Source organism: Thermobia domestica, chromosome 16 (assembly GCF_964235325.1).
Source record: "Thermobia domestica chromosome 16, izTheDome1.hap1.1, whole genome shotgun sequence".
Lineage (NCBI taxonomy): Eukaryota > Metazoa > Arthropoda > Insecta > Zygentoma > Lepismatidae > Thermobia > Thermobia domestica.
The window spans coordinates 2,623,457-2,648,678 of NC_137469.1; the positions used below are offsets into that span (position 1 = coordinate 2,623,457).

Here is a 25,222-nt window from a genome sequence, read left to right on the forward strand (position 1 = left end):
TTATCACCTCTCTCTCTCTCTCTCTCTCTCTCTCTCTCTCTCTCTCTCTCTCTCTCTCTCTCTCTCTCTCTCTCTCTCTCTCTCTCTCTCTCCAGTGTTCTTAAGGTACAGACCGAATTAGTTTTCTTACCAAAAGTTATATGTCGCTTGAAATACAACTACAATTCTGTTTATCTAATAACAGGAGTTCTTTTTCATAAAAATGTTTTACCATTACTTTTATACAGATATGGATTCGTTTAGCGAAAGGTTTATTCCCTAAAGATTTTCATAAGGATTCCACATTTATTCCATGGATTTAAATGTTATTTAGACTAGAATTTTCATTTAAGAACATCAAAAACGTTGCATAGAAAATAAATGAATTATATTAACTATGATTCACCGTAGTATTGTCAATATACGAGGGGGTATCGTAAAGTTTTAATTATCACCAGGAAGTTATTAAGATATAACAATGAAATTTTGTCAAGTGTTATGTTTGGTTCTTATGTGCATGATGTTAAAGAAACTAGCTCCTAATGATTGTTATTTTCATACAGGGTGTGCCAAAAGTGACCAAAGTGCACGATGGATAAGATTGAGGCTCGTTACATTTGAAGGCTAATAATGCCAACAAGTTCCTGCATTTGAAGGCTAATAATGCCACGCAACGGATTCTTTACTTGAGGAAACAAGAAAAAGTCACTGGGTGCGAGGTCGGAAGATATGGCGAATATTGTAATACCTGGTAATCACATGCCCTTGCTTTGTCGACAGCAACTTGAGATTAATGAGCTGGTGCATTCTCAGCTACGAGAAGAACGCCTTTCGAGACCATACCTCGGCGTTTCGTTTTTAGAGCATCGCGCAATTTGTCCAGATATACCAGGTAGTACTTCCCAGTGATGGTTGTCCTTTTGCAAGGAGGATTATGTGAGGATTACCCCACGAGAATCCTAAAAAAATGGACAGCATTACCTTTCCCCTTGACTTTGCACCTCGGCCTTTTTGGGAGGAGGGAATCGCCATGCTTCAACTGCATGATAATGGTTTTGATCTTCGGATCATACTGCTACATCCGCATTTCATCCATCGTTACCACACGCCCCAAAAAATCCTATTCTAACAGCGTCAACATCTGTTGGGAAAGGTCACACCGTGCTTGCCTCTGAAAAGATGTCAGTAAACACAAGCCAGTGTACAAATACCTTAGACATGTGAAGTTCGTCATGGATAATTTTCTACACACGACCATAACTGAGACCAATCTCATTCATAACCATTCGTTTGGATGGTTATACGTCTGTCTTCGAGGATTAAACACTCCACTTTCTTCACAGTAGCCGCATCGTCCGTAAGGGATGGCCTTCCAGGTCTTGGGTCGTGTGTGAGAGGCATATGATCAGTTTGGAATTTCCTTTTCCACTCTACAATGGTGTCATACGATGGACAATCATGGTCTTACACAGCCTTCATCTCGTCATGAATTTCTCTGGCATTACTACCCTTCAAATGCAGGAAATTTACCCCACTGCGAGCCTCAATTTTATTCATCTTGCACTTTGGTCACTTCTGGCACACCTTGTAAAAAATAATAATCATTAGGAGCTAATTTCCTTAACATCATAAGAAACAAACATAATACTGACAAAATTTTATCGTCATATTTTAATAACTTCCTAGTGGTAATTAAAACTTTACGATACCCCCCTTGTATTTCGTAACCGGAACACTTTCGATTGTAACTTCAATGCTTTCTAAGAATTTTACCGGCATCATTTAGATTTTCAAAAATTTTTTATGTATACTAAAGCAAGTCATAGTTAATATTTTAATCATGATTATTAGTTTATTTCTTTAAGTTTGAACCAATTATATACTCACTTTTGCCCTTGGCTTTCACGTTTTGACAGTTTTTCTCTGGAAGCTAGCCATTTATCCAAGAACAATTCTCCATACGTAAGCGAAATAATGGCATCCGTTTTCAGCCAATCCAAATCTTCATTGTTACTTATAGGACACGGGTGCGGTACGTGAGGCCTAAGAAAAATAAACACGAAAATACAATTAAATTTGTTTAAATACCTACCTGAATTGCTGGCAATAGAAAAGGAGAGTGTTTTCTCATCTGTATATTTAACTCATAAATCATTAACTATCAGAGCTAGATATCTGAAATTTGATGCATTATGTAGCTGTATGTGTGCTAGTTATAGATATTGTAAGGATCCCCACCTTTCAGTATGTATTACTTCTTTAAACACATGATATAATTATAAAGTACGTGCTACTGTTTGTAAAGCAGACGATACGGAAGAAAACAGGAAGACACGAAGCCGAGGCGGTGGAATCCGAAGACGGACGAATCGCCCAGAAATTACCTAAAAATAAAATGAAATGAAATCTTTACGTTTAACGTTCCACGGTTATGCCGGTTAGGCTAAAGGAGACGGTTATAATGAGAAATGAATGAAATGGTGGAATGAAGAAAGTGGAGGAAACGGGAGAACACAGAGAAAACCCATGAGCACGGTGTTTGTCCACCACAAAGTCGACACGGCGCGAGCTGGGATCGAACCAGGGACCCCAAGCACCGGAGGTGAACGCTCTACCACTGAGCCACCGCGCTCCCATAGGAGAGGACCAAATTATTAGTTGACCACTGATCACTTAACCTAAAACACCCGCTCCTGAGGTCGCATTGGACAAAGGAGTTTTCCTATCTACATGATCTCCGGTAGCTGCATTGGGCGGAAGAAATTCCTAATTACAACCCAGCTCCGGGGGCTGCTTTGAGCGAAGGAGGATCCCTATAAACTGTCTCCCATACTTGTGGAGATTCTTTTATAAAACCCTGGTGGTTGCATTAGGCAAAAGAGTTACCTGTCCTACCTAATACAACCTTCGTCAACCGAAGCGATAAGGACTAATATTGAAATACTTATTTCGTATCTTTATGAAGAAACTTTGTAATTATTCCACAGAGGATTACTTTCATAATAAAATTTATGAAGGGCTAATCCCGGACTATCATTGACTCTACCGAAAGACATTACAATATAAACTGTCTAATAATCGGCTCGCATTCAGAGGTACTGTAAGAAAAGGGGAATCTCCAAATCTCAAAATTGACATTATTTTAACATTTTGCAGTCGTATTCTCCTAAAAATGACAATAAAAATTCGCTACTGTAAACAATATTTTTTTAAAAAAAATTGTAGTATTTTGGAAACTTCATATTATTTATTGTGTCTGGTGACTGAAGGGCTTCCCTCTTAAAACATTTTCCCTGCTCCTCTAAAAGCTTTTTCCTTATAAATCTAATTCTGTAATTTTTCCTATATTTCGTCAGAAACTTTAAGGAACAAGTACTTTTTTGAACCTTCTTAATCAAGCTTCCCTAACGAAAATTAATTCATAATTCTCTTCAACTTCTTCCCTATCCTGTACAAATTCCAATACTCTTATATTCCAAATTTCTCTGTTCTAATACCAGAGTGTCTACTAAGTTTCATTTTCCAAGTTCCAGTATATTCAGTATAACTATCAGCAAAATTCCAGTATCTAATATAATGATTTTTTTCAAGTTCTTTAGGAATAATCACACTCTTGAGGATTTCTGGATTGTAATTGTTTTACCATCAAAAGAATATTTTATTTTTAATAAATTTAGTTAGCACTGATTTTCTGGAAAACAATTATTTTTTAAATATTTTCTAAAGGGCCTTCCAACTCCCCTCATAGCCCTCCACTTCACCCATTGCTTTAAATGTCTAATTACGAAATGTATTCAACTCTTGCTTTGGAAAAAAATTTACAATCTCAGTGGATACAAAATTGTTTCTAAGACTATTAAAACGATTACAAAAAAAGTATTGTTGACAAATTAACAGTTTCATGATTTTTCCAGTATGTGGATCAAAATTCCAGCATATTTCAAGTATTTCCAGTATAAAAATTAAATTCCAGTATAATTCAAGTATTTCCAATATTTCCAGTATCAGTACATGCCCTGAATACGCAACGAACACATTTTGAAGGTAATATGAACTTGCTTTACTTGTGTTCTGTTTGAATTTTTGTTGCTGATAATTTGGGTAAAATATTTAGTCTGTCAACTTTATCAGAGTACTTGAAGGGATGGATTATGCAATGTAGGATGCGTATATGATTTCATCGTATAAGTAGTTGTTCTGAAATGCATTATACTTGAACCACAAATTCAGATCACTAACTAACTAGTACTTTATGGTCTATGGAACCCGGAGGTTCAATGCCCCGTTCATAAAACAGGGGGTCTACTAAAATTCCACAATGAAATTTCGTGACTTTTTCTTTACCAAATCATAAAATTTCCTACATTTTCAAGAGCGAATTCGGGTGCGAATTAGGCCGAATTTTCACCCATGCGATACAAACGTACTTTGCTTGCGATTTGGTAGCGTCTAAAGTCAACCATAGACATTTTTGGTGGTGAATTTTGATGTTTTATACAATAAAATTTTCCAATCTGTACTTACATTTGCACGGATAAAAAAAATCGTGACCCAAAAGCTAAATTTCGTAACTTTTTCATGACATTCGTGACTTTCGTGACCGATAGACAACCTGTAAAAGCTCTCTATTGGCTTCTGGCCTTATATTAATTAGGCAACAAAATTAGTTTTTATTATTATTACTATTATTTAAATACATTCCATTGAAATCAACTGTTCAATTTGAGCATGACATTCATGTAAAATGATTTTTACGACTCCTACTGGCACTCACCTCATATTTTGATATGCATCAATGAAAGTAGCAATGAGATCTTCTGGCCACTTATAATCCTCCTTTCCACCGAGGGCAATTATATAATTCATCAGCACCTCCACGATACCAATATTGTCAACATTGGCACTAAGGAACGCCTCTACATCCGCACGCTCCTTCTCAGTGCCAAAATAAGCGTCTCGTTCCTTGATTTTTTCTTCTTCTTCCGCCTTTCTGTCTGGATCAACTTTATCATCTGAAGCTGTTTTCTCTTTGGTCTTCGCATTCTCTTCACTATCTTGTTTCTCAAATAACCTGTAGATGTCCATGGTGTCCATCGAATCATCCATGCTGCGGTAGATATCCATCGAATCTTTCGGCTTGTCTTCGCGAAGGAACTCTGGACTAAAATTAAATACAAATATTATTAATCTTATTGTTAAAGGTAACTAATACACAGGATATGTCAGGAACTAAAACTCAACCTTAAATTAATTCTCGCAATACCTAGGTATTTTTCGTAACGTGAACTACCAAGGGAAGGTCATTACATGACCACCTGTTAAGATTAAATATATCTCTCAAAAGAAACAAATGAGGAACTCTCACAAAAATCTACAGAGACTCAAATGACCAGTACAAGAATAAAACCAACAGCTATTTATTGTGCTGCCATCTAGGCATGACACTTCTAAATGTCAGTTACATCTCCTATCAACGGGGGTGGAAGGGTGCTTTGTGCCCACCAACCTAAAATAGTAAATTTATGTGACACACTAACGCGAAACTTAAAATGAACAGTACATGGCATAAGACTAACCGCTAAATTCAGAAAAGGAGGGATACAGCTATTTATTATACTGCCATGTAGGAATGACATTTTTAATGTCAGTCATATCTCCTACCAACGGGGGGAGGGGTACTTTGTACCCACCAACTTAAAATAGCAAATTTTATCAGACATACTAACGTTCAATATGAACCTCCGTAACGTATACGCTTCAGCTAAACATCTTGAGCAATAACACATTTTCTCACAATTTTAAAGAAACGATTAGAAGAGGAATTACAAAAAAATATACTGTGGTGGGGACAAAGTAGTCCAACCCCTCCTCCCCGATGGTAGTCCGAGGGTTAATAGAAATGAAAATGAAATGAAATTGTTGAGTTTTACGTCCCACGGTTATGCCGTTTAGGCTAAAGGAGACGGTGATGATGATTAATGAATGAAATGGTGGAATGAAGAAAGTGGGAGGAAACGGGAGAACCCCGAGAAAACCCACGCACACGGTGTTTGTCCACCACAAAGTTCACTTGGCGGGGGCTGGGATAGAACCCGGGACCTCTAGCACCAGACGTGAACGCTCTACCACTGAGCCCCCGCGGCCCCCAAGGGTTAATAGATTACGCTCAATGTTCCATTTTAAAAAATTATCTCCATTTCGCTTCATAGGAAACTATACTATGAGTAATAGTATTGTATTTCTATGCCTATGATAAGGCGCGTCCATTAAAACATGGCATTACATTACAAATTCGACAGAAAATTAATTTATTAAATGTCATAAAAACAAAAACCAAGAATAAACTACCTAGTACGGTATGTATAGACTCAGTAAGTCTATACATACATACATACATAAGTCTATACATACATAAGTCATACTAAATATCAGCAGCGAATACGATATGGTCGGAGTATAGTGCTTGCTACTAGCTGTACATCAGGTTGAACTTTCTTAAGGCAGTGCTTGGTGAGTGTGATGAATTGGCCTTATACTTTGCGATTGTTAACGTAGATGCTTTGTTTAATTATAACCCAAAATCTCAGAGACACTAACAGGGTCTTCTTCTTTTCTTTGCATAATGTAAGGAAGCCAAATCTGGTTGGAATACAGGGTCCGGCAAGAAGACTCACCGCATTTGGAGAGCGTACTGTGTGAGCTGTGGTGGGAGGGATACGGCGGCGGAGGAGGTAGTGGTATACGATCGATCGATACTGGTATAGGCCCATTTCCAGTAGTCACAATGGCGTGGCACGGTGAACATCGTGCATTTGTTATGGAGGAATATATTCATAATGGTGGTTCAGTGATTACTACCCAGTGGGCATTTTGCATTCGGTTCGGACTTGGTCGACATGATTCAATTCCGGATAGAAAAATTATTCAAGTTTCGGTATCTGCACTGAGAAATCAATCTCCTGGTCGACCTCTTTAGGTGCTTAACGCTTTGGAGATTGCTGGATGAAGGTTCTCACACATGCCACATTTTCCGGCTTTGTTACGGTCCGAGGTCGGCCAACCGACTTTTTTCTCAGCGTAGAACCTATTTTAAAGTTCGATACCCAAACTTGAATAGTTTTTCTATCCGGAATCGAATCATGTGGGCCAAGTCTGAACTGAATGCGAAATGCCTGCTGAATAATACTCATACTAGAACCACCATTACGAATATAGTCCTCCATAACAAACGCACGACGCTCACCGTGCCACGCCATTGCGACTGAAGAAAATAGCACGTATACCGCTATCGATCGAAATCTCCTCCGTCGCCATGTCCTCACCACACAGACCCGTCCCCAATACGGGAGATCTTTTTTCCGCACCCTGTACATAATTATCATTGAAATGATGCTTTTGTATGTAAGGAACTAATCTAGCCTGAATACAGTCCTTTAAGCACGTGCAGATATTGATGGCAAAGCCAGATTTCCGAATCAGTGCACTTGATACCCCTTTTGGACTAACAGCAATCCAAACCAATACATTGGCTTCGAACTTCGCTTTGGTTTGAAACCTTTTATCGCTTGGAGTTGTGCTAGGATTACTAAAAATAAAAAAAACGTTACCCGGTGTTTTCGAGTTATTGAGAATAAAATAATATTCTTCATTTAGCACCCATGCTTGGAGAATTTTCTGTAAAGGCGGTTACATTTTAATTTTTGCAGCTGCTATCTGCTATTCTATACGTTTTTATTTATTTTTTTCTTCTTTCTAAAATTTGATGTTTGTCTCTCCATGTGTGTGTATATATAATGTCCTTTGGATATACCAAACTTCTTGGCCGCCAGATGTGCGGAAATTAAAGCACTGTTCTCAAATTGCACTTTTTAAAACACCCCAACGTTGGTGGTTTAATTTGACCGTTTTTCTTCCTGAACACAGTCTTCGTTCTGCTGACACATTATTCCCACAACGTCGAAGTAATGCTGTAGATTGTACTCTTAAGCAGTCTCACGTTTACAAAATGTCGCATAGTAAATAATTTGGCACAGTTGATGTTTTGTCCATAAAATTTAAACACAATGTTCTTCTTTCGATATTCCTTCACTGACCAGTTTCCCATTTAGTGCGAGTACTGTACAGGAGTGAGAACACTGTCAGCTGACGTGCTTTTGTTTTCTGATATACGTACTATGTTCCTCCCCTAGTCATGTTACGTTGAAGAATTTTAGTGGACACGATTTCAACGAAGCACAGAAATAATGAAATGAAATCTTTCAGTTTAACGTCCCACGGTTATGCTCTTTTAGGTTTAAGCGAGATGATTAAAGCAATTGGTGGAATGAGAATTTAGGAGGAAACAGGAATATCCCGAGAAAACCCATGGACAAGATGTAACCACAAACTTACGTGGCTGGGGATTGAACCCGGGATCTCACACACCAGAGGTAAGTGCTCTACCATGAGCCACCGTGTCGCCCTCAAACAAAGAAATAACAAAATATTATTATTATTTATAATAATTCTACACGTGGCTCAGTAATGGGAGTGCTTACCTCTGATACGTGGTCTCTGGTTCAATCCCAGCTCGCCAAAGTGGGGATTTCTGGGGTGGACAAATACCGTGCATGGGTTTTCCCGACATTCTCAAGTTTCTTGTCACTTTCCTCAACTCAGCAGTTCTTCATTATTATCATCACCTTCTCATTTAGCCAAAGTGAATAATCATGGCACGTTAAACTCAAGAAAAAATTCCACACTGCCACTAAATGAAATGAAATTAAATATTTCAGTTTAACATTTCACGATTATGCCCTTTTAGACTAACGGAGACGATAATTAAGTGAACGATGATGGAGGATTTGGTGGAATCAGAAAGTGGGAGGAAACGGGAGTACCCCGAGAAAATTCACGGACACGATGTTGCCCACCACAAACACTTGGCGGGGGATCGAACCAGGGATACCACACACCAGAGGTACGCAGTCTACAACTAAGCCACCATGTCTCCCTTCACTGCCACTAAAGACCGCTGGAAGTGCCAAATATTAGTTTACTATTTTATTTGTCACTCTCACATAACTTTCATTATAAGTCAACTCCTACGTTAAGAGTCTTCATCCCGGCGAAATTAAAATACCGCTAATTTTACAGTAATTATGTGATATCTTCAAATAGATAAAAGATAATTGAAATATGGAACAAAAGCGCCCTAGACAATATTATTTTGCGTGAGGTACCGTTATCACAAGTCACCTAGTGGCTTTCCCTTTTCAGGTGTTTAGAAACGCGAAAATAAATTCACATTTTCTAAATGGCTGGAAATCGAAAGCAGATGAGTGAGTCGTGATAACGGTTTCTCATGTAAAATAATATTGTCTAGGGAGCTCTTGTTCCACATTTCGATTATCTTTTATCTATTTGAAGATATCACATAATTACTGCAAAATTAGCGGTATTTTAATTTCGCCGGGATGAAGACTCTTAAGCTTCAAGTCCACTTCTCGTATAGCCTGGGTGCTGAACGGAATGTTAAATTACAAATCAATTTATCAATCTAATTACAAGTAATATAAAACAGGTCTGGAACACAATATACATAATTATACTATAGAGTAGGTCAAAGTCGCTTGACACTATCAGCAATTCAGTTCTCAATTGACTAGCGTAACAGTAGCTGATAGACGTAAACAATACGTTATGGTGTGGCTGTAGCTCAACGTCTCATATAGACTCGGTGGTGAAAAGAAACGCTACTCTTCAATCAACGAATAAACAAACATACTAACATGGAATCAGCACTAAACAAGCTCCCACCGGGAAATGAAGCCAGGTCTCACGTGTCCAATACGCAAATACTAAGCATTTAACCTTTGATACAAATAATTATTCCGTCACATAAACCTCTCCAGATGTGAGTATTAATCTATATTATGAGTAAGGAAGTGAAAATACAACTAACCCAGGCAGAATTTTACATCTAAAGCCCATTTCGAATGAAATATTTTGTTTCGTTGTTTATGTTTCGATTCAGTACTGATGACATATGAGAAAACTTAACCCCTTCCATTACGATTTATTTTCTGAATTTCCTGCCCCTCCTTCCGTTGCATCAAATTTCTTAAAGTGTAAGTTATAAAAGTGTATTATAGATGGTTTATCATTATATAACTTTCAAAACATCAATATAGTAACCCTACGTGATGCTACAATAGTTTAAATTGTATAACGAGGGTAGCTCGTCATTGTGCGATTTGGCACCGGGAGGCCATGACGAGCTAGAGTCGTCATTTCAGTGCAAGAGGTTAATGTGCGATCAAAGCCATCACCAACAGTCCTCACTGGGAGTTGAACACAGATCTTTCACAGCAAACGCAGGAACGCTAACCAAAAACTCTTGAGAAATATTGAAATAAAATGAAATATTTAAGTTTTACGTGAGCCACTCCGGCTTCCTTCTTGAGAAATACTGTTTGAATTATTATGTTAAATTTATAAGTCTAAAATTGAACGTGCATCTAATTTCAAATAGATTAATTCGTGTGGTAATTGTTTATATTTATAAATATCACCTATATGTAGTGGTCTATCCTATAGCGGATTTGCTCCGCTCAGTGAATCACTTACAGCAAAGAACTCGGGAGGAACTTCTTGAGCGTTTCTCCAATAGAAACATCATCCCTTTCAGTCTCCTTCCGGACGACGGTACTACGCACTCTCGCAGACCTCCGCTTGCCTTCCCACATTTCCAGGAAGAGAAGACTTCTTCGTCGCTTAGTACCTCGACGAGGCTGCTCATCATCTAACAGATTCCCCTCCTCACGTTCTACGCCACTGCCTTCTCGCTCTCTTTCGCTATCAGGATTCCCTATAAACAAAAATAAACCAGTTAAATAAATATGGTCATCAAATGAATGAGGAATCCAGGTTTGTCAACATACATTGTTCACATAACTGAATAGCTGAATATTGTAGATGCCAACACTTTCCAGACTGTCCTGAAAATGTCCTCTTTTATCACGCAGACGGGATAACTTTGTTATATATAGCTTCGGTGATATTTGGTGTGTGATATGATACACACACAAAAAAAAAAAAATCACTGTCAACAGTACTTTCGCTAAACACATCATCATATAGGGAAAAAATGAAATGAAATCTTTGAGTTTTACGTCCCACGGTTATGATGGTTAGGCTAAAGGAGACGGTGATTATGAGTGATGAATGAAATGGTGGCGGTACGTGACGTTTGGGCGCGGACGTTTGGGCCCCGCCGTTTGGGCACTGGACGTTTGGGCGCGAAGCCATTTGGGCGCCAGACGTTTGGGCGCGAGTTAAAAAGTCGTTATGTTAGGCGCTGAGTACTAAGTTCGAATCAAGATATCACAAGGTGTCTACTGTAGTGGAAGTCCTTGAATTATACTGGATTTTGTTTTACATACTAGAAATACTGGAATTTCAAAATTATAAAAACTGAATTAACAATTAAATTTTGTAAATTTAAGTTTCAACGAAAATTAAGTGTGCTTTTTATTTGATAACTTTTCAAGCCAAATGTAAGTCGACCAGACTACATATGATTGACTGCATTACATACATAGTGAGCCTATTCCATTAAAAAACTTAAAGCAGGCCTTCTGCTGTAGTTACGCAATAAGTGTGAATGTCAAACACATTTCTAGTGGCTAAATGACCAATATATGTACACTTAACTATTATTTTTCACTTTGAAATCGTTGTTTTTTTTTTTCTTTCGCCACTTTCTTTAATGCAGATTAAATGCTTACAATGGGACGAAAAAAAATGTGTGTTAAGTTTTGATTTTTATATTGGAATGTTAATAAAAAAAAAAGTGATACCAGAAATACGGCATACTACAGTTCCTAAACTCAATGTGTTAGACATCCTGTATGCAAAATTGTCTTAGACACCATGTATGCAAAATATCTTTCCCTCAACTCGATTAGGATATAGGATTTTTAGATTTCTGGGCTCTCGGCATCTAAGGCCATTTAGCCCGTCACGTTTGAGAGAGCACACTATCCGGGGAAAGGGAAGGAAGAAAGGATTGGGGAAGGAAGGAAGCGGCCTGGACCTATAAATTAGGTACCACCCCGGCATTTGCCTGGTGTGAATGAAGAAAACCCAGGAAAACCTCATTCAGGGTGGCTGGCCTGAAAGAGCATGTTACACTTTTTCGACCGAGTGCCCCCACCGGGAATCGAACCCGGAACCGATCGCACCGAAGGCGAGAGTGTTAGCGACTACGCTGCAATCTTTTATTGGTAGTTCTTTATTGGACTTAAGGAAGAGAAGAGTTTGGCAAACGTAATACGAAAGAAAACAAATTTTAATATTCATAAATATGTAATTATTAACTTTCTTTTAAAAAATACAAAAATTAAATCAATATTTTTTAATTAACATTAAGAAAATTAACAGTTCGTCTGATTCCTTTATTTCCTAGCTTTCTTATATAATACAAAAATTAGATCAGAAGTACAAGAATCGTGAACAAGCGAAAAATCAATCCATGACGAGGTTAGGCAACAAATGCCACAAACGCATTAAACTATTTAATTTAGATGAATAAATAAGATAGAGATAGAAAATATACAGATAAATGAGGTGAGATAAAGATAGAAGTGTAGGAAATGTATATATCTTGATTGGCGCTTAGTTTTCAGTGCCTAGCTTACTTTATATGTCGTAAATTGTGATTTTTACTATGTACCTCGCGCCCAAACGTCTGGCGCCTAAACGGCTTTGCGCCCAAACGTCCGGCGCCCAAACGGCAGCGCCAAAACGTCCGCGCCCAAACGTCCTGTCCCGAATGGTGGAATGAAGAAAGTGGGAGGAAACGGGAGAACCTCGAGAAAACCCACGCACACGGTGTTAGTCCACCATAAAGTTCACTTGGCGGGGGCTGGAATCGAACCCGGGACCCCAGGCACCAGAGGTGAACGCTCTACCACTGAGCCACCGTGGCCCCTTCCATCATATAGGGATGCAAGGGGTGTAGGAAAAAAGAAAAATTAGTACAAGAAAGTAACTTCACAGTTGGATGGCTGCCATTATGGAATGCAGTCACGTATTAGTGATACAAGGTTGAAAGTAGACAGTGTTTTCAGGTGCATGAAGATAAAGCTGATGGGATGGGCTGATCGGTACTAAATATACTGGACAGAAAAACTAATAAATGTGGAGAAAAATGTGTGTGTACAGTCACACAATTACACTGCCGTTCAAAAGTCTTCGAACAGCTCGGATTTGGGTGAGCACCTATTATTTCAGCACGAGAACTTTGCCATCTAACAAGGTTCCTACTGATCTGGAGAAATCTATTTCCCTGACCTTTGGCAGGAAATTCCCTGACTTTCATGATAGGTGTGATGACGTTGATATATAAATAAGGAATAAATAACGGTGAATATTTAGATATGAGAAAATTTATTCTATAGAGACAAATAATAATCACTTGCTCATACGTACATTCCACTTAGCACACATAAAAGTCTGAGCAACGTTCCATATTGTGATCATTAATGGTTGGCTAAGCTGAAATTGGTGTACAGTTAATGTTAGAAAAATATATTTTATAAAATTTCGCTGACATTTCCTGATTTCCAGTCTTTTTCCCTGAGTTTCCTTGATCTGCACCACTTTCCCTGAGTTTTCCCTGATTTCCCTGACCAGTAGGAACCCTGTCTAAAGCATAAAACTTGGTGACAGCTGAATCGAGATCTGAGAGATATTACAGATGATATATGAGGGGTTAATTTGGATAAGGGCGTAACTAGCAATTCTTCAATTTTTCAGGAGAGCAGAAAAACAAACGTCGTTATCCAATTAATCAACGTACTCACACAATATTTTTGGAGACAGGCGTTCGCTACGGAACAGAGATATTACCTTAACACCATCTAGACACATGCGGACATGCTCATACTTGCAGAAAATATGTATATCTCATTTTACCGGAAATAGGTCGATATGCCCTTATCCAAATTACCCCTTCATATTTAATTACAATTCTTAAAATAAATAAAAAAAAAAAAAACAACCTGCAATATATATATATATATATATATATATATATATATATATATATATATATATATATATATATTGCATAATCGTCAAAAAATGTGGACGATGAGATGACATATTAGTTTTGTATGCGAGATAAACGTAAGTGAGAGAAACTCATAAGGTAAACAAGTTCTACGTGACCTATAACGTAAAGAGTGAAAAAGTGACCGACTGAACCAAGGCTCGAACCCGGAACATCCGACATGCCGTACCGATGCGTTAACCACTACGCCACCCAGTCCGCTTACCAGAACAGCCACTCACTGTCTTATCTCGAACTATGTGGGTTATATATAAACCACTGCTGTGATTGGACAATCCTGTGTCTATACACCAAGAACATTATGACGGTTGGAATTTTATATATACTAACGAGAAGAGGAAACAACCGATTTTACTTTACATACCAAATTCTCTATAGGTTCAAATTCTAACCCAAAGAGTACATTGGTATATGGAGGTATATTTTTATTTATTTATTAAACAAATTCCCAGATACAGCATAACTTTGCCATTTTACACAGGGGCATGCTAACAAAAAAAAAAAAAAAAAAATCAATAACAACAACAAAGAAAAAAAGAGTGTAAAAGTAAAACTATTCCGTCAAAGCTCGATTAATTGCTCTTTCGAACACTGGGTAGCTCGAAAAAATGTCCACATCAGTTGTTACTTGATTATAACAGTTTGGTATTCTATAAAAAAGAGACCTCTGTATAACAGCCAACCTAGGACGGGCAAGATGGAATAGGTGGGTATTCCGGGTGATGCGGGAAGGGACACGTAAGGATAGTTCCTGAAGTAATATTTCCGATCTCAAGTTTCCATTAACTATTTTATGTAGATATTTCAGGTCAGAGATAATTCTGCGTACTTCAGGACTCTGAATATTCAGATGTCGCAAGAGTTCCTTCTTAGATTAATATTCGAAGTGCAGGAACACGAAAACGGACTATAGCGATGAAGAAATTGAGAACAGAATCAAGTCTGGAGAGAGGTGTAGGTGCTGCCATGGCCCATAGGGGAGAGCAGTATTCGATCTTGAGCGCTATTAAAGTTTTATAAAAAGTTGCTAATGAAGAAACAGTGCGTAGTTCGGTGAATCGATAAACAAGTCCCAACATGCGCATTGAATTCTTTAGTATTGAGGAGATGTGGTCAGAGAATGTGAGTTTTGAATCAAAGATAACACCAAGATCATTATGACTAGCAGAATGTGTGATAGGGGAATCGTTGATATGGTATGTGGAGGGAACAGGAGAGTTTTTCAAAGTAATAGTAATACTGTCACATTTCTTACTGTTGAGTTTCAAGTGCCACATTTCACACCAGCCTGTAAGGTAATTTATGTCTTCCTGTAGAGCAATTGTGTCATGGAGACATGATATTTCTCTGTATATGAACACAGGATTGTCCAATCACAGCAGGGGGCCGAGATGAGAGCACCGACCTTGGGAGTGAGTGGCTGTTCTGGGAAGCGGGTTGGGTGGCGTAGTGGTTAACGCATCCGCACGGTATGACGGAGGTCCCAGGTTCGAGTCCCGGTCCAATCAATCACTTTTTTCATTCTTTACGTCATTCGCACCTATAAAAAAATCGATTGTTATCTTCTTTCATTAATATATACGTTTTACATGTTTTGTAGCTCATTATACTTTTTTTGATATACAAATAAAAAACACTTGGCATAACAGCCCGATTTGTGGGTCTGAGTCGCTCCACGCCATCTGTTAGCAACTGGTGGAACTACGTTCAACCTAGCGACGAACGCGTGGACCCCTATCGCTAACCGATGTATCTAAATAAATTCCAGATACGAGGGTCGTTCAACTCAATCCGGGACTTTCTTTTCTTTCCAGGTTTAAATGGACACCTAGGCTGGAGGTTCTGTATGCAGTAGAAACTGGTACTTGTGCCCTGTTGCTGGTAGACGGTGCTCATTTCCCGCGCTTCTGGATAGACCATTATTCAAGATGGTGGACAACAGTGTGAACGTTACGTGGAACAGCGTGTTGTGATGAAGTTTTTAGTGACCGAGGGTATAAAACCTGCTGAAATTTACAGAAGACTTCAAGCTCAGTACGGTGATTGGATGAGACACTCAGTCGCAGTAAGACATTTGAATGATGTAAGCGCTTCAAAGATGGCCGTATCTCTATTACTGACGATCCCGCTCGTGGTGGATTCCTGAAAACATTCAACGCGTGGAGCAGCTGATCCTGGACAATCGTCGCATAACCTGTCGTGAAATTGCAAAAGTGTGTAATTGTCGTTAGGAACAGTCAACACAATACTTCATGATCATTTGTTGTTCCGAAAAGTCAGTACACGCGGGGTCCCAAAATAACTGTCTGCTTCCGACAGACACAGAAGAGTTGAAGTCTGTAGATTAGGATTAGGATTTTAGATTTCTGGTCTCTCAGCATCTAAGGCCATTTAGCCCGTCACGTTTTGAGGGATGACGTCCCTCGGCGAACACACTATCCGGGAAAAGGGAAGGAAAAAAGGATTGGGGAAGGAGGGAAGCGGCCTGGGACCTATAAGTTAGGTACCACCCGGCATTTACCTGGTGTGAATGAGGAAAACCCAGGAAAACCTCATTCAGGGTGGCTGGCCTGAGAAAGCGTTCTTACACCTGTTCGACCGAGTGCCCCCACCGGAAATCGAACCCGGAACCGCTCGCACCGAAGGCGAGAGCGTTAGCGACTACGCTACGCGGGGCCACATTGAAGTCTGTAGAGAACTGAAGGAACGCCAAGTGATTTCCACCTGTTTGGGCCCCTGAAGGAATTCCTTGGAGGAAAACATTTCAATACTCATGATGAAGTGAAGAATGATGTCCTACAATAGTTCTGTCGTAATACTAAATCTTTCTATGCCGAAGCATTCCAGGCGTTAGTTAAATGCTGGGATATATGTATAACTGTAGCTGGAGGTTATGTGAAAAAATAAATTCACTTTCCACACTTTGAAATTTGTTCTTCTAATTTTTTTTTTTTTTTTTAAGTCCCGGATTGACTTGAACGACTCTCGTATCTGCCTCTAGGAAAAATCCAAGGAAAGACAAAGCCAATAAACCATATACTGTATATGTCACAAAATTTATACTTATATGTGATTTATTTAGGAATTTTTGCATTGGACATTTTTTCGTCTCCAAGAAGAATGTGCCTCTTTCCCCTCTGTAGGCATTCATGTACATGTACATCGTCTCATTTGAAAAATATGTTTGAGACTTTAACTATAAAATCAAATCCTCGGAACGTAAAGAAAATTAACAAGTTATTTTAGTCGTTTTCAAAGTTGACAAGAAAGCTTCGTACAGAAACGAAGAAAAAAATCGCAACTAAGTTTAATGTATTTCTTCATACCTAAGTTTAATCTTACAAACACGTACTAGCTTTTTTACAGAAACAATAGATTACTGATTATTTAAATACAGGATGTTTCAAAATGAACATAGGGGTTTTAAGGCTTTGCAGTATTTATTACAATTAACTTACAATTATAAACAATACATCACATGAGAGAGCAACTCAGTTTTCTACGCACGCATGCGCATGCACTGTGTCCTCTGTTTGCCGATAGAAAGCGCTAGTAGCAAAGATAGCGACTATTGAGCAGAAAGCTTTTTGTTGAGTTGATTTTGGGTTTAACGTCCCTTTCAGCAGCGAGGCCTACTGATGAGACGGGATCTACTGATTAACGTGGAATCCGAATAACATGAGCTTCCGCCGGGCAGAAAGATTTTTATGTTTTACATTTTGCAAAGACTGAACCTATAGTTACAATGCAATCGTCTGTGTAGAGAATTTTAAGCAGATGCTTATAACTACGTTCTTATCATTTGCAGTTGCTACAAGGTCTAAAGCCTACAGACTACAGTTTACCTGCCAATTTTACCAATGAAATGTTGCCGTATGGCGATGAAGATTTTCTGGAACGTGTAGTCTTCAGTGATGAATCGACATTTCATGTAAGTTGAGATGTGAACACTCATAATGCTCGCATCTGGGTGTCAACAAATCCCCACGAGATAGTACAGCTGAAACGAGACTCCCCTAAACTGGATGTACTTTGTACCATATTCCGACGAAAAGTTAATAGGTCTTTCTCATCTATCGACTTAATGTGTGCCGTGTGACGAATGGTGCTCACATTGAACACTTGTAGCAAAAACTGTTTGAGTTGCTCTTTCATTTGATGTGTTATTTATTAATTGTATGTTAAATATAATAAATACTATAAAGCCTTAGAACTTGCACTTTCATTTTGAAACACTTTGTATATAATTTGGTGCACATTTTCGTAATTTCTTGAAGTATGCTGTTCACTCGCCTTCTATTTACTGCCTTTAACTGTAAATCTAGTAGAATGTTTCGGCAATCTCTATCGTCTTCCTCAATAGATATACGTAACTTATATAAAACGTTCTCACTACTCTCAATACCATTTTTTTTTTTTTTTCAATTTACTTTGAAAAGATGAGTTGTTGGAAAAATGAAATGAAATTTTTAAGTTTTACGTCCCACGATTATGCCGGTTAGACTAAATGAGACGGTGATGATGAGAAATGAATGAAATGGTAAAATGAAGAAAGTGGGAGGAAACGAGAGAACTCCAAGGAAACACACGCACACGCTGTGTGTCCACCACAAAGTCCACTTGACGCGAGCTGGAATCGAACCAGAGAGCCCATGCACCAGAGGTTAACGCTCTACCACTGAGCTACCTCGGCACATGAGTTGTTCGAGAACAAAAGACTTCTTTACGTTAGGAAGTGTAGATCATTTTTCAAGTAGGCACACACACAAAATAAAGTGCAAGATAACATTCTGAGAAGTTACGAAGTCATGTGAGTTACCCAGAGTCACCGAGGAAGACGACACAGGATTACCGAAACAATATACTTTAGATGCAGTAAATAAAAGCTAAGTGAAAAACTTACGTTTAAAATTACTGATTGTTTATTGAATTCGGAAGACAGATTTTATTATTGTTCTGTATATTAAAAAAGGAGTTCACCATTTGTAAAAGCAAAAAATATGTTTCGTCACTTTTTTCGGTATTATGTTCAATGAATTTGAATAGTGTGGTGGAACAGCACGAGCACAAATAAATGCATTGAAAACTAGCCCGCTGTTCACTCACAAAGAGAGGGAAGCATAACGAACAGTGAAGCTATGCTTGTTCTGAAAGTGTTACAACAGACATTTACTAACCATTCGGCTCTACTATTACTATTATTAACCAGTGTACCTTGAACATCCGACATGTCCTCATCCTGCGAAGTTTGATACGAAGTTTTCTGACTATCGTTGAAGCTAGTAGTATCTAGTAGCCGCTCATCGTCTACCTGCATCTCCTCGTCTTCAGAAGCAGCCTCCTTCTTTGCAGCATTATTCTTAAGAATAACTTTACATGAAAACCTCTACAAAAGAAACATAGTTGTAAGAAAAGGTGCAAGATTACTGTCCTTCATTTCAATGAATACGATACATTCACAATAACGAACAGAAACATTGAAACTACAATAAGAGAACATTAGAGATTCTAAAGACAAGGCTCAAGCAGTTTCAGGATTATCAATACACGTAAGTGAATCGAAAGAATGAAATCTTTAAGTTTTACGTCCCACGGTTATGCCGGTTAGGCTAAAGGAGACGGTGATAATGAGAGATGAGTGAAATGGTGGAATGAAGAAAGTGGGAGGAAACGGGAGAACCCCAAGAAAACCCACGCACACGGTGTTTGTCCACCACAAAGTTCACTTGGCGGGAGCTGGGATCGAACCCGGGACCCCAAGCACCAGAGGTGAACGCTCTACCACTGAGCCACCGCCCCCCCCCCTGTAAGTGAATCGAAGCATTACGTTAAACAAAGAAATATTTTGCACAAAACTTCTTCACTTACTAAAAGACAACTATATGAATCATTCTTCATCAAGACAAAAAAAAGCCCAAATTAACTTGGATAAAATAGCTTGGACAGTGGGACTACATTATAAATTACAGCAAATAGTAAAATCTTATACCTACAGTCATTGCACCGAAATTTCCAAAGTCTTCAATTTAAGACATTACACCGAAATTGCTACAGCATTTAATTCAGCACACTTCACTCCGATAACATCCTCCTTGTTCAATGGTAATGGAAACAAAGAAAACGAAGTTCTGTGTATAATTTCCCAATTCCTCAGAAAAGTAAAAGAAGTGAAAATATCTACCAAATTGTTGTTATGAAATACGTTTGTCAATATACAAATACTGTTATCTGTCTGTTATATAGTTGGTAACCTTACAATAGCCTGTGCGCAGGAACGTGGTGCAAAGTTTCTGTAATGCCGAGCTGTGCATAGTATGTGTATTAATTAAGATAATGTTGCGTTTGTATAAACAATAATAACTGCTCCTGCATAACTGATAGCAGGCGCTAATATTATCAATTGCGATCTTAAGTGCTAAAGAAGAACACAAGAACAAGAAGAAAGAAGAAAAACGTATGAAGTAGCAGTTCAAGAAGTAATCCGGAGAACTATGTGATTAAGCAAATAGTGGAGCTTCCGAAATATATTAGGAAAATATAATAAACCCAGGTAACAATAGTTAACTATGTTGACTTCGTTATTGTGAATGTAACTGTGATCTTAAAGATATTGGGAATTATGTTGATTCCAACTTCCAGACTTGTTTGTCGGACACTGGCAAGTATCTAAGTGGCAGCCTAATCAAACGTATAATTTTAAACAAGATGTCGCAATTGGAAAATGTCCTTTTCTATACAAATGGTTTAGTCTGTTTACTTGGTTTTCATGCTCTAGAAAGATATAGGAAGGGCTAGGCACTGTTTTATTTTGTCCACCTGCAAAAAGGGAATTTCTGGGGTATTTTATTGCAGCTCTATTCCAAAAGTACAAGGACTTCTTTACCTGTTCTCGTTCACATGAAAACTCTGCATGGAATATCGCGTCCACAGATTGTATTCAAGAGTTTTCAAACGTTATGACTAACAAACCTTTACCTGTTTGAACTGAAAGTAAACGAAGCAGCTCGGAAACTAATTGAGAATAATAGGAAAAAAGTATTATTGAATCAATTGTATTTTGTGAAACGCATGACTTATTTTTGAAAATAAAAGGATTTTAATTCCGATAATTTCTATGATCTTCTCTAAATTTAGGTTGAATTCTGACGATGATTTATTAAAACAGCATTTGGCACTGCCGCTGAAAACGCGAAGTATGTATCAGAACGTATTCAGAATAAGCTTAAATCAATTGCCGGTGTTTTATTCAAGAATTCTATAGAAACTAAGATTATGTCTTCCAAGTAATACAGGTGTTGGCAAACGAGACAGCCTATACTGCGAGTGTAGAACAATTATCGATAGGAATTCGTATTTACGACTCCAGTGAAAATAAGGTACGCGAAGACTTCATATGATTCATTCCGTTAGAAAAGTTCAATGCCGAATACATTGCTAAAACAATTCTGAAGGTTTTAGAAGAGACCGGTTTACCTTTATGTTTACTTGTTGGACACGGCTTTGAGGGCCGTTCTACCATGGCAGAGTGCAGTGAGGGGTCAAAAGCATTATTACGAAAAAACGTCCAAAAGTTTTTTTTTTTAATTATTATTATTATTATTATTTAACCTCTGTGCTACACATAAGCTAAACTTTGTCAGCAAATTGTATTCCATTTCTGATATACGAAACACTGTCGACAGTGCTGAAGAAGTAATTACTTTCTTTCGTGAAAGCCCATTAAGAAAACTTATTCCTAGTATCCCACTCCTTTCAGATACTCGATAGACTTCTAAATACAGTAGTATACGAATACTTTCTGAATACTTCGTACAAATAAACCATGATTTAGAAAAATTACACATAAATTCCCCTCTTTCACATATAACAATGAATACTTATCGTCTTTTCCTATCCAGGATCTATAGGTTGTTTCGTACTCTCTTTGGTAATTATCAGTCCTATCTTGAGTCAGTGTCGCAAATTTTGCAGGGAACCCAATTGAACTTAATGGCAGCAAAGTCTCATATCAGTGAGTTGATTGATATCTTTAGAAATCACAAAGTAAACACAGAAGAAACTTTTTTAAGTAATTTTCGAAAAAGGTAACAGTGTAGCAAAGGAACTTCAGGTTCACTTAGTGTTCCAAGAACTTAGACTCGATAAATTCATAAGGCTCCTCCGTGGCTAAGCGGTTAGCGTACGCGCCTTTGGCGTGGGAGGCCCGGGTTCGATTCCCGGCGGGAGCTCATGTGGTTCGGATTCCACGTTAATCAGTAGGTTCACGTCTCACATAGCCTCGCTGCTGAACGGGACGTTAAAATCAACTCAACTCAACTCGATAAATTCATTGCGCTAATCCTCCTACTACTTGTACAGAAGAATATTCGCAGAGTAATTTTTGTTCCATACATTGATTCTCTTTTATTCATCAAATAAGAGATTTTGTGAGGATAATAGTCCAGGTTTCTTTCTGTTCACATTACATCCATGCAAGATGAGAAATCTTTCTACGCCTCAGTTCTTGCAGAAGATGGAAGAAGTAAGCCGAACGTACAAAATAGAAAATTTCACTTCACAGACAGAATACTGGTTCGGTTTTTGAAAACAGAAATCAAGACACTGCCAATTTGAAGAAAGAAAAAAAAAAAAAAAACTTTTCGAATTCATGGACCAATCTACATTTTACATTGTAATAAAGAAGGCAATACAAATTTGTTATACTTCCTGTTAGAGCTTGTACCGCTGAAAGAAGTTTCAGTACATTAAGACGTGTTGAAACTTGGTTAAGATCCACCACCATGTCTGAAGAAAGATTGACAGGATTATGCATGATGAGCCTCCATCGAGAAACTGTACGAAAGAATAAAGCAGAATTTATATCTGACGTATCGGATGCTTTTGGAAAAGAATCAGGACGTATACATTTTTTATTCAAAAAGTAACGCATATAAAGTATCGATTGGTTATTCGTGTGCTACGTGAATCTTGTTTTATTTAGGTGAGGGTAATATTTGTTAGAGTCCTTTATATGAAACAGATTTAGTGTTTTCTTTAATTAACAACATGAGTTTGAAAATAGCCAATATCAAATAAACTTGCAAGATACGCAAAATTCTTGCATTTGTACTTTACTAACTGTGATTCATGTAATGAATGATAAAGGACACAAATTTGTACTCCAAACAAAATTTAGCGAACAATCTAGTTGTGTGAGTGTTGAAATACTAAAATGTGTGATATTAGTTATCAGCAACATGAGGACATTGGCAGGCTGAAAGTAATCTTTTATTGTGATAATCCTGAATGCTCTCTCATCTGCTATTGGTAAATAGATGTACACTATTTTTTTCTTCTTTTAAATTTTCCGTTCAGTGTTGATAGAAATTCATATTGCCCTTATAGGAATAAAATGTATTTTCATTCGTCTCGAAGTTCATAGGTAACGTTGACTTGTTAAATAACAAGAGAGGGAAAGGTTGACTACATTTTAAAGGAAGACTCGGGGAAAACTTGTGCTTCAAAAATTTTGAAGTATTCTATATAACAGCGTTTCCCAACCGGTGTGCCGCGGCACACTAGTGTGCCGTGAATGGGCCGCTGGTGTGCCGCGAGGAATCGAAACAAAATTATTAATTTTATAGCAATCAAATTGCAAAACGTAGGGAAAATGTATATTTGTGTTTCACATTACTATGAAACTCTACTATGAATCTACAATTTTAAGTTTCATACCGGGTTACTATTCTGTACATTTCTAATGTTGAAAAAAGTATTTGTTATCATTGTTCTGACCATTATTGCTTCTTTATTGTTGCAGACTATTTCGTAACTTGAAAATTTAAAATATCATTCAATCCTTTCGACAAATTACCTACATTTGTGTTTTAAAAGTAAAAGAGATTTGTTTGTTCGTTCGTTATTTAGTGATCTTCCTTCTTAGTAGTAGGCTGGATCCAGTTTTTTAAAAAGAAAGCGTATTTTTAAAAACCTGAGTCCAATATTTCATTGCAATTTTCTATTTTTAAATTAGAATGAAAAATAAGCATAACGATTTACCACGGGGGGGGGGGGACCAGTGCCAGAGCTTTCTTTTCTGTGAGAAGGAGATCAATAATCATAGAAAAAATACCACTGTGTTTCATATTTACAAATAATAATATCTATAAGTGTGCCGCGAGAATCCAAGTAACACCCGTAGTGTGCCGCAAGTTGAAAAAGGTTGGGAAACGCTGCTCTATAATCTTGGTGTGCATTGTACAGGATTAGCATAAATGATTCATTTGTTTTGAAAAAGCTACATTTTCGAAAGTATTACACGTACACACATGAAAGATATATGAAATGAACTACAAACTCAACAAGTTTGTACTGTGTGGTAGCACGAGTCCATTATCTTTCCGATCGGGTGTGGCAGTATGGCAGTACGAGGTTAGCACATGTCGAAAATAGAGGGAAACCAAGAAAAAAGTTTCTGTGTGCTTGAATATGCCAGATGTTCGATTATTATAGCTGTGCAACGCGCTTTAAAAAGAATATGGAAAAGAACCACCATGTAAAAACATTTTGCGGTAGTGTCGGCAATTCAAAACACTGGTTGCTTCTGAAAAATAAACACAATGCTGAACAAGACTGCACTTATTTAATATAAAAACACATTTACACGTGACGTATCGATCTTCTAGTGTACGTCTGATGAGGATCTTGGCTAGAAGATCAAAACGTCACGTGTAAATGTGTTTTTATATTAAATAAGTGCAGTCTTGTTCAGCATTGTGTTTATTTTTCTGATTTTATTTGCAAAACGTATGACTATGATTGTGTGTTGGTTGCTTCTGTACAGGAAAAAGCGCCTGGCCTCCCAGATCTCCTGATTTAACGCCCTGCAACTTCTTCCTATGGGGATACGCTAAGGATCTTGTTTACGTACCCCCATTATCGCAATCCTTAGTCGAGCTTAAAAAATGCATCAGTGCTACAGTGCAGAGAATTGACAGGACTATGCTACAAGATGTATGGAATGAACTCGAGTATCGTCTGAACGTGTGTCGTGTCACCAAAGGAGCACATATTGAACATTTGCAGAGGGTGCATAAACTTGGTGTTTGTTGTTGTTTTCATATATCTTTCATGTGTGTACGTGTAATG

At 37.9% G+C, this 25,222-nt stretch overlaps 1 protein-coding gene across 3 annotated transcripts in view; it reads right to left on the reverse strand.

Moving 5' to 3' along the window:
* The window catches only part of LOC145672879 (uncharacterized), a 210,181-nt gene that overhangs the window by 161,950 nt on the left and 23,009 nt on the right, over positions 1-25,222 (reverse strand). For all 3 annotated transcript variants that reach the window (XM_081742065.1, XM_081742067.1, XM_081742064.1), the window contains exons 8-11: positions 19,310-19,481; positions 10,588-10,828; positions 4,754-5,140; positions 1,867-2,022 (exon numbers count right to left, since the gene is read on the reverse strand). In XM_081742065.1, the coding sequence (XP_081598191.1) occupies positions 1,867-2,022; positions 4,754-5,140; positions 10,588-10,828; positions 19,310-19,481 (956 nt within the window). The remainder of the gene's footprint in view (positions 1-1,866; positions 2,023-4,753; positions 5,141-10,587; positions 10,829-19,309; positions 19,482-25,222) is intronic.